General features: G+C 40.8%; 1 protein-coding gene across 2 annotated transcripts in view; it reads left to right on the forward strand.

The window, feature by feature from the left end:
* The window catches only part of TTC38 (tetratricopeptide repeat domain 38), a 30,620-nt gene that overhangs the window by 8,723 nt on the left and 12,052 nt on the right, over positions 1-9,845 (forward strand). Inside the window, exons 8-15 of one of the 2 annotated variants that reach the window (XM_066549516.1) lie at positions 1,379-1,438; positions 2,467-2,505; positions 3,241-3,322; positions 4,199-4,364; positions 6,320-6,479; positions 6,767-6,840; positions 7,316-7,501; positions 9,275-9,399. In XM_066549516.1, coding sequence (XP_066405613.1) covers positions 1,379-1,438; positions 2,467-2,505; positions 3,241-3,322; positions 4,199-4,364; positions 6,320-6,479; positions 6,767-6,840; positions 7,316-7,409 — 675 coding nt within the window. In that variant the 3' untranslated portion in view covers positions 7,410-7,501; positions 9,275-9,399. Of the gene's footprint in view, positions 1-1,378; positions 1,439-2,466; positions 2,506-3,240; positions 3,323-4,198; positions 4,365-6,319; positions 6,480-6,766; positions 6,841-7,315; positions 9,169-9,274; positions 9,400-9,845 lie in introns of those variants that run through there. The other variant, XM_066549515.1, reaches the window with a different exon arrangement.

The raw sequence follows: 9,845 nt of genomic DNA on the forward strand, positions 1-9,845 counted from the left end.
TGAGACTAGAAAGGCTGCTTTTATGCTTGTTTGATTTTTTAAGTTTAGCATTCAGATACTGGGCTTGGAAATGCAGACAGAAAACTCTTGCTTGAAGTTCACACCTGTCACTTCCCAGAAAGCATTTTGTCTTATAATATGTTAGTTTTAATGAAACTGTGATTGACAGTTTGGGTGATACCTTAAAAACCCCAGTCAGTGATTTTTGGATCCATTTTTTTTTAACTCTTGGTTCTTAAAATAGTTGCATGTCTCTGTGATTCATACTCTTTTATCCAAATACAATCAAGTGCAAGCCCACTTCTCTCTAGCAGTTTAATCTTTTTCAGAGCTCAAATTTAGCAGCAGGGAAAAGGTTTTGCTTTATTTAGTGAGGTAATTCCATAATCTTGTTTGTATGACATTTGGAATGGCAGTGTGATATTCAACTTGATATTATCAGTGTTTATGCCAAGCACATAACTGCTTCTGTTGCTTGGGTTTGGTTTGTGATTTAATATTAAACAAGAAAAGATTACCAGAATGTTTATCTTAGAAGCCCTGACATTTATTGGGAACCTTTACCTTTGTGCTTCCTGAAAGTGGCTGTTACAGTTGTCAGTATGACAATAAAGATGATTTTTCCACTTGTGAGACCATTAAGTTTAACTACAGAACCAGGAGAGAGTGGGAGGAGAGGGGTGAACCTTTCTGATACTTTAATTTTCACCAAAGGATTATGGAACTACATTGGTCTGTTTTTGATGCATTCACAAAAATGAACTGCAATTGCCTTGAAGTGCAGACTAGGGAAGGGGATTGGAAGTTCTGGTGCCAGCTGGAAAGGACAGTGTGAAATTGGTGCAGTTCAGCAAAAGTTCATCTCACCTGATGAGCTGCCAATGTGTTTGGCATCTCTTGCAGCTTCTGTAGCCTGTTGTAAAACTTGTTTAAAAAGTGATTCCTCTTTGTCTGAGGTAGGTTCTAGATGGCTGGGATGAATAGCCCTCAAAAGCCTCCATATCCTCCTCTCTCCACTATCTGGCCAGGTTACTTCAGACAGACAAGATGCCTAAATTTTAGATGAGACAAATCTTACTCTTCTTAGAGATGTGGATTAAATTTCTTTTTTAAAAAGGCTGCTGAAGAAAGATGAATTCTGAGGCATCCAAGTGAAACTCTTAGCTGAAAAATGATGTGGGGGGAACCTTGGGTTTGGGGCATTGCCCTGAATAGCTACAAATGTACCAAATGAGAAGGTGTCCTGGCAGCTGATTTAAATTTCTTGTCTCTTTAGTGTGTCCTGAAGTACTCAGTTTTGCTGAAGGAGGAAACAGAAATCTGACTAGATAGCTTGAAAAGGGGAGTCATTTTGTAAATAATTTTTTTTTCTCTCCAGAGCAGTGATATGCTTGCTTGCCATAATTACTGGCACTGGGCTTTATACTACATTGAAAAGGTATGAGATATTTTTATACATGTGCTTTATGGTCTAGATAAGTTATCTAAAGCTCTTTAAAAGGCAGAACTAACATTTACTTGGGGGGGTCAGCTATTTAAAGGGATGTTTTTATAAAATAGCACAATTCTATATTTAAAAAGTGGCATAGTCCTTTATTGTTGTTATTTTGAGAATTTTAATTGCATTGATCATCTTTCTAAGAATGTTGAAATATTGCTTTGAGATTATTGCATGTTTGAAGATCCAATAGTCTCACTAATTACATTTAGCACAGTTATTTGATGCCAAGATGAATGTAGATCTCTAATTTTGAGACAAAAATTAACAAAATTCTTAGCAAATTCAGTACTCATTTTCTGGCCCAAAAATTTGCTGACTATAAAAAAAGGAGGCCATAAACTCTAAATTGGGTTGCCAATGCTATTAATTATTGTTACTAATTCTTACTATTGAAAGCCTTTAAAAATGGTTGAAATTTTACCCAACCTGTCAGAATTTCCTTGGATTTAATGCTTAGCACTCGTGGGGCTCAGCTTAATAGGGAGATAAATGTGGCATCCTTGAGAAGGCAGCATCCTTTGGCCAGAAGGCAGAGGAACACAGAAGGAACACAATTCTCAACAGGAGTCCAATAGTTTATTTATTTGGTCATTTCCTATCTACATAACTTTTTTGAAGGCTGCTTAAAGCTGTTTTTTTCCCATCTCTTTGCATACACCATGGGATGCACTGATTTTTGCAAATAGCTCTGAAAGGAGCATTAGAATGAGAGGCAATACTTCTATGTTTCTCCTTCTTGCTCAACTTGTGCCAGTATTGGTACTTATTCTTAGATGGAACCTCAACATACTGATCGTTTATGCCTATTAAATCCAGGTTTTTCTGCTTTGAATACCTCAAGGTTTCTTTGGCTTGGTTTGTTTTGATCAGGCAGTCCTGAAGAGCTGTTATGATGTCTGTTAATGTGTTTGTCTCTGGTTGCTGTGTCTGCACATTAACCACACAGTCCTCCTTTGCTTTTCCAGGGGGAATATGAAGCTGCTTTGACAATTTATGACAAGCATGTGAGTAGGGGCCTTATTATCTTTACTGAGATCATACAAGATCATGATGTGTGCTTTCTTCCTTCTGTGTGACATTGAAACCTATCACAGTGCATGATCTGTGTATAAATATTGTTCACATCTGTTACCACAGTCTTTTAGGGAAACAGCTTCTCAGCAGTTCTGGGGAAAATGCCCCAAGGATTGAGTGTTACATAGTTTGAGTGCTTGAAAGAGCTGCAGTAGTACTGATTTCCATTCTGTCCATGTTTCTTATTCATACCTTTCAAAGGTAAATTAGTCAAAGAACCTCTACAAAGAACTGGTTTTGCATGTTAGGTACAAAGTAAACTGGATTTCAAAACAACGTTTGTAAATAAGCAGTATCAATTTAGATAACGTAGCACATCTTTGTAAGGATTGTAAAAATACTGCAAGCATTAGGAAAGCTGCTGGGCAGATTTCTATCTGCTAACATTGATCCAGTGAAGTAATATTTGTGGCAGAATTTTGGAAAAGATAAAATACTATGGTGACTCCCTATATTTACTGAGAAAACACATGTAAATCATATACATTTCTGTCATTGCAAATTCCTTTATTCAAGAAAAATGCAATTAGAACTATTACAAAACAAGTCATTTTGAATTAATAGAAGGATAAAATTAATTTAGTACTGTGAAAATAAGTTTGATAATCTGAGGAAGATTTCACTAGTGCATCACTTGGCCAGCCTATGAGTACTTGTGATTACAGATTGCTCCCGTGTGCCTGGCAAGTGGAAGCATCCTGGATATAGTTGATAACTGTTCGATGCTGTACAGGCTTCATCTGGAAGGTAGGATATCCTCTGGCCATTCTGTTTTATAACTTCTTCTTTTTCCTTTCCCCTGCCATTCATGTTGGAGAAGTATTTCAATATAATTGAAGCAAGCTCGATCAGTGTTGCAGAAAAAAACTTGAGAAAAGCATCAGTTTGAAGTTCCTAATGTCCATAAGCTTTATTCTTCCCAAAAGTTTCAATTTTCCATGCCAGTGTGGCATAGCAGTCAGCTCCAGCTAGCATAGGTCACATACTTCTTCTCTGACAACTTCACTTCTATTGTTCCTGGAGGTCTGAGGCTGAGCAAACAAGTGCATATGCCTCTAAAAACCCATAGCACTTTCTGGATGTAAATTTCCAGTCACATCCTTTTTTTTTTTTTGTTTTGATCCTGATTGAAATAGTATGGGTGTATCATCCTCTGGCTTTTGTACTCCCCTAACTCAGTGGCATTTCCCCTTTTAAGTCAGTGTTTATACACCGGGGTTCATGGCAGGGGACATGATGGGCAGACAGTATTTCACACTGTTCTGCTAAAACACTAATGATGTATTGGGGTTTTTATTAAATCCATCTTCTCACCCTGTCTTGTGATTCCTACAGATGGCTCATGGTGAACAGCACCTCCAAAACATTATGAGCAATCTCATAACAAAGCCAGAAGCTCACACAATGCAGGATAAAATAATGCCTTTAAACTCCTGACAGTCAAGGAACTCTTGGCCCACATAAGGCAGGCTGCAGCTGAGCGTTATTGCTGCATACATTTTGCTCCATCAGGAAATGCTGAGTTCAGTGGGAATGCATTTTATGCTGAGTGGCTGGCAGTAATTGCAAAGTTGTACCTTCTCATGTGGCAAGGTTATTGAGAGAAGTGTTTTTTACTCTTAGGTGTAAAGCTTGGGAACAGGTGGAATGATCTGCTAGGGGTTACAAAGAAGCACACCAAGGATCACATTCTTCTGTTCAATGATGTGCACTACTTGATGTCTTTCCTTGGAGCCAAAGACCACAAAACTACTGAGGAGCTTTTAACAACTCTGCAGGAACTTGCCAGGTAAGCGATGGAATTCCTGCACTGGGTTCAGTGGACAGCCCTCTGAACTTCAGGGCAGTGATGCAGTGATGTCTCTGGCTTGCTGAATAATCAACATGCTGCTCCCTGCCTTAGCATGTCACTGGGACACATCTGGTTTAAGCAGGGCAACATCCAGCTAGGAGATCCAAACTATTGTCTATTTATTGAGTTAAGGTCTAGAGAGGTTCCTCATGTTGTTGAGCAGAAATCTTTTGTGTTTGAGGTCGTGGACACCACCTGAGCAGTTGCTGTCTGTTCCTTTTAGTGAGGTCACACTGCTGTGTTACAGACAAAGAGTAAAGTGTATTAATAAGAACATTCTACAGGATATGTCAGCTGGCTGTGGTGGATGTTTTCTGCTCTAGTTTAAAAGGTTAATAACAGAACATTAGTTGGTAGTGATATTCCAATGGCTACTCTTTGATGCGTTGTTAAGTCCTCCTGCAGGAAATAAGGCTTCAAGTACTACTAAAATAATAATCTAGAATATTTCACTTTCAAATTAAGTTATTTGAAAAGGTTGAATATTTAAGTACTACATCCAAATGGTGAAGGTTTTGTGTTCCCTTAGGTATTAAATGACTGTGAATTGCCTTGTTTATTGTTTTTAGGGGTTGATATATAGATGCTTTAAATTCAATTTCTTCCCCTACTACACCCTTTTTTCCTCTGTTTAAGCATCTGTTGCTTCCTTTGCCTTGAAAAAGAAGGAAGGAAGGAGAACCTGAAATTGTCACTAGTTGTTCCTGACTATATGTAGTTTTGAGGAATACTGTAATTTTTAAGAATACTTATCAAAACAAATAACTTTCAAAGCAAGCCTGTCTCATTTAACTAAAGTAGAAAACAGCAAATATCTATTGTTATTTGTTCTATTATTTATATAAATATGTCAGGATATATAAAGTATAGAAAACTGTCCACCAGAGGCTTTAATGAACATGTGTTCATATATGTTATTTCTTCTTTCGCGCAGTGCTTCCTTTCACTTAATTTCAGCCTTAATAATACAATACATGTGTACATTTTTAGCTGTAATTTGAAAATTATAAAGCTTCATTTCATTATTTGAGAAAGCAGGCTGTGAGCTGAGGGGACTATATTAATGATTGGATTAATTTACGTCTATCACAAATATGTAATATATAAATGATACCCGAGAGGCGTTTTGTATGTGTTAAGAAAGCAGTTTTACAACCTGGGCACAAACATCTGGCATTGCACCAGTATTTTTGCCTGGCCTTAGCCATGGCAAGTTGCTGGGAATTTGTCGGGTGTCCCATGGCGCTCTCTGGTGGTTGGTGTCACAGGCTCCTTTCCGTGGAAATGCTGGACAAGACGTGGAAATGAGGAATTGTTCCATCATTTTCATCACTGGCTGTCTCAAGCTGCTTCAAATGAACATCTATTGTGCACTTTTATCTTTCTAGGATGCCACAGTTTGTTTAAGGAATGATAAGCACATAGGGCAGGGTTGCCTACTGGATAATGAAGGCTGGCCCAGGGAAAGAAAAGGAAGTTTTGTAAGGCTGACTTGAGAAGGAGCTGGCTTGCAAGGTCATGACTGGGAGCTGTGTGCAAGGACTGGTGGCCACATGTGGCCAGACAAAGGACTAGCAGTAGGATGTTCTGGTGGGGTCAGCACAAGAGAAACTGCAGTTTCCTTACTCTCCTAGCCCAAACTGTTCATTGCAGAGCTAGGAGGGGTTGGGCTTGTGCCTTTTGTGGGTATATTCAGGAGGATAAAAACTGATTGCTGGATGAGTAACAAAAAGGTGAAAGTAGCATAACTACACTGAAAGATATGACCTAAGTCAAGTACCTGAAACACCAGGCTTTGTACAGACAAAAAAAAAAAACCTGTCTGCAGGCAGGGGCAGACTAACATTGGAATATGGCTATTTATGCTTGTTAACCACTTTTTCATTCTACAGAGCACCTTGTGAAGACCACCAGCTTTCCCTGGCTCCTCGTTTGGGGCTGCCACTGTGCCAGGCTTTTGTAGAGTTTGAAAATGGGAATTGTGACAAAGCTGTCGACCTGCTCTACCCAATCCGTTATGAACTAGTCCAAGTGGGAGGCAGTGATGCTCAGGTAAAGGAGATCCAGAAAAGAGTTTTTGATGTGACTCAATCCCCTCTCAGTGGCCACCATGAAGCACTTACCTGATCAACAGCACTTCAGTGTTAGACAATGAAAAGCTGAACTCTGCTTGTGACTGAATCCTGTTTGCAAACACTTCCTAGCAGGGTTAGCTATTTATTTTTAATGTTGATTTGTTTCCTTTCTGTGAATTTAATAGCTTGGTAACCAAGACATTGTAACCAGCAATACATTAAAAATTACTTACTAGTTTGTATTTTGCTGACTTTTTTTTCCAGAGAGATGTTTTCAGCCTGTTGTTGATTCATGCTGCTTTAAATTCTAAATCAAAGGCCAAACGAAACCTTGCAAGGTAAGTATTTCCCCTGATAAATACTTGTAGAAGTAACACTGTTGCTAAAAGTAAGAAGTAATGAATATATTCAAACCAATAAATTTAAGACTAAAATTATACGCAAGCATTTGTGTTAAATGTAGCAACACTTAACCAGGATAAAAAGTACAACAGCTTCCAATTCCAAAGGTCCACTCTTTCAGCCTGGATGGATGATCTGTGTATATTCAAGGGTAGTTGATTTTCAAATGGTTCTGGATTTTCAAATGGTTCTGTCTTTAACTATAGCCTGTTGACCACGTGTGTTATGGACTGCTAAGCTTCTGTGAACTGCTGCAACTCCAGTCAGTGCCACTGCTGACATCTGCTTTGCTGGGGGCTCAGAGGTGTGCTCTGCCACGTGGGCTTGCCCCTCAGCACGGAGCACAGCCTGTCTGGCAGAACAGTCCATGTTTGTCACCCACTGCTCACCCTCCTACCTCTCCTTTCACAGGTGTCTCCTGCATGAACGTGATCTGCTGAGACCCAAGTCACCAATGACCGAGCGACTGATCAGGAAGGCAGCAGCTGTGCACTCCATGGCATAGGGCTTTCCTCCAGCTTCAGCTGGAAGAGCCAGGAGCTTTCCACAAAGCCTGGGTGCAGGGAGTGCAGGGGTGCTGTGAAGGAATTTAAGGAGGTACTCAAGGTTTAAAAGATCTGAGAATTATTTCCTTAAAAAAAAGACAGAGCTGTTGCATTTCTGGAGGTTGTGCTTTAGATGATTCCACAAGGAAAGAAGAAAACTTGTGATAATGCAAGCAAAACTTGCTGACAAAATTTTCTGAAGCATCCCAAAGGCACTGCTGCCCTGGTATGTTTTCCTGAACATTCCCTCTGACTCTGATTATGCACAGTGCAGTAACAGTGCCTGGATTTCAGTCCTTCTTTGGCCAAGTTTGTCACTTGGCCTACATGTGAATTTTAGCTGCTCAGGTAATTCAAAGGGAGCTTTTAAATAAAGCTAATAGGAAGATGCAGGGCCAGAGCAAATACAGGCATGAACTGAATTCCATATTGAGCTTCCAGCCCATTCAGGCAGGAGTCACAGATCTGTCTGCATTCAGGATCTCTTTCCAGGTGTACATTTTTAAACTCCCTCTCATAAAATGTTAAATTTTTCCCCCCAGTATAGCACATCAGAGCTTTCTGGCATTACTGGATAAATGAAACCAGACAAGAATAATGACTACTCTGACATGGGTTCTCCCTCAGCACTTTTAAATCTTTGAGAAAAAGGGAAGAGCCTGGATTTCAGCTGAACAGTACCATTTCTGAAGGGTTGTTGGACTAGGTCTTTGTGCTTCCCTGAGCTTTTGGATAGTCTGGCCTTACCACCATCCCACTCCAGAGAGGCTCTGCACGTTGGCAAAGTGGGGTTTAAAGCAGGGTTAAAGCACACGCTTTGGAGAGGTGAAGACCAGGAGGGAGCTTCTGCCATGGGAAGGAGGGCTCAGGGGGATGGGCACAGCTCAGTCCCAGCATGTGTGATGGGATAAACTTCAGTGCTGCAAGTCAGGCACAATGTGAGCCACAGGGAGCTCTGGTGCCTCTGGATTCCTGCAGCATCTCAGAGCTAATACACTGTCTTGCAAAAATATTCCAGAAATCCCTAATGACAGGGAAGATGGTATTTCAGACCAAAATTGAACTCATGCCTCCTCTTCTGGAATAGAAGTCCCACACTCTGCTCTGCCCAAGCTCTGGCTTTGTTTCCACAGCTCTCCTGGCCTCACAGGCTGCCCCTCCTTCCTATCTAGCTCAGGCTTTTCCCCATGTCCCACAGCAGCCTTGTCCTACAGTTTCCTTTTGACCTAAGAAAGCACTTCCATAGCCGGCCCTGCGCTGCCCCTGGAGTTCCTGCATCGTGGAACAAGAGGTGGAAGTGCTTTGCTAACATTTTGCTTTACCCAATCCTACCATGATGCAGAAATAGCTTATTTTTAAAGGAAGAATAATAAAACCATGTAAGGGATTGCATTCCTTGCCTTCAGGTGTTCTGATTGATGAGCATGCTGTTCTTCAGCAGACAGCTTGTCTGCTCAGCCATGGTGGGGATGACTCACCTGGGACACATTACACTGGATTTTTACTATTATTTTTAATAAGTGCACTTCAGGCAATGACTTTAGACAGGTAACTTTTTACTCGAGGAATGTAACAAATTGTATAGGGAACAAAAGCCTGAGAAAAGCCTGGCTATGCAGGGTGTGATCAATGTAATCAATGACAGCTCTACTTTCAATAGAACATGACTGAGAATTTTGTCTGCTTTGCCTTAATAAATTCAAAGATGATCTTTGTTAAGCTTGCCAGTACATGACTTTTTTCCATGTGTGAAGCTTTTAAATGTGTTATTCAGCCTAATTTCATAGATGTGTAGCAGTGTGGACCCACTTTGTTTCCATCACAGTGGCCAGAAGCATGCAGCAGCGGAGAGCAGCAGCATCTGTGCTCGCACAGGTCACAGCCCAAGTGTGACACAGGCTCCTAGAGGTTTTCCTTGGTGCCAGTTAGAAGAGGCTGAGGTGCCATGAGGTAGGTGAACCATTGTTTCTTTCTCATCCTCCTGCATTCAGAGTATGCATTTTCCAGCTTTCCTCCCCCTTCAGCTGAGTTATCCAGACTGCATCTCTCACCCCTAGTCCAGCCCTCTGATGGAAAAGCCAAAGCCTTGTGCACCAGAGAGCTGCATCCATCCCTGCTGCAGGGTGGGTTGGACCATGGAACAGCTCTGCAGTTCCCGTACTGCTGTGTCCTTATTCTCTGTGTGTGATGATCTGGACTGATCCTAAGCTGTCAGCATCTCACTGGAACCCTCCCCATACAGGCATGGGGCTTTCTACAGGTGCCTGATTTAGAGTCTTTAAAAGTTACTCATCTGCATATTAAATAAAGTACACCCTTAGAACCTCTCAATATCTCACTACTTCAAGATTTAAAACCAAGAGTTCTGCCACTACCTCACTTAATTCTTTCACCTT

The sequence above is a fragment of the Molothrus aeneus genome, chromosome 5 (genome assembly GCF_037042795.1).
Source record: "Molothrus aeneus isolate 106 chromosome 5, BPBGC_Maene_1.0, whole genome shotgun sequence".
In the NCBI taxonomy this organism is placed as follows: Eukaryota; Metazoa; Chordata; class Aves; order Passeriformes; family Icteridae; genus Molothrus; species Molothrus aeneus.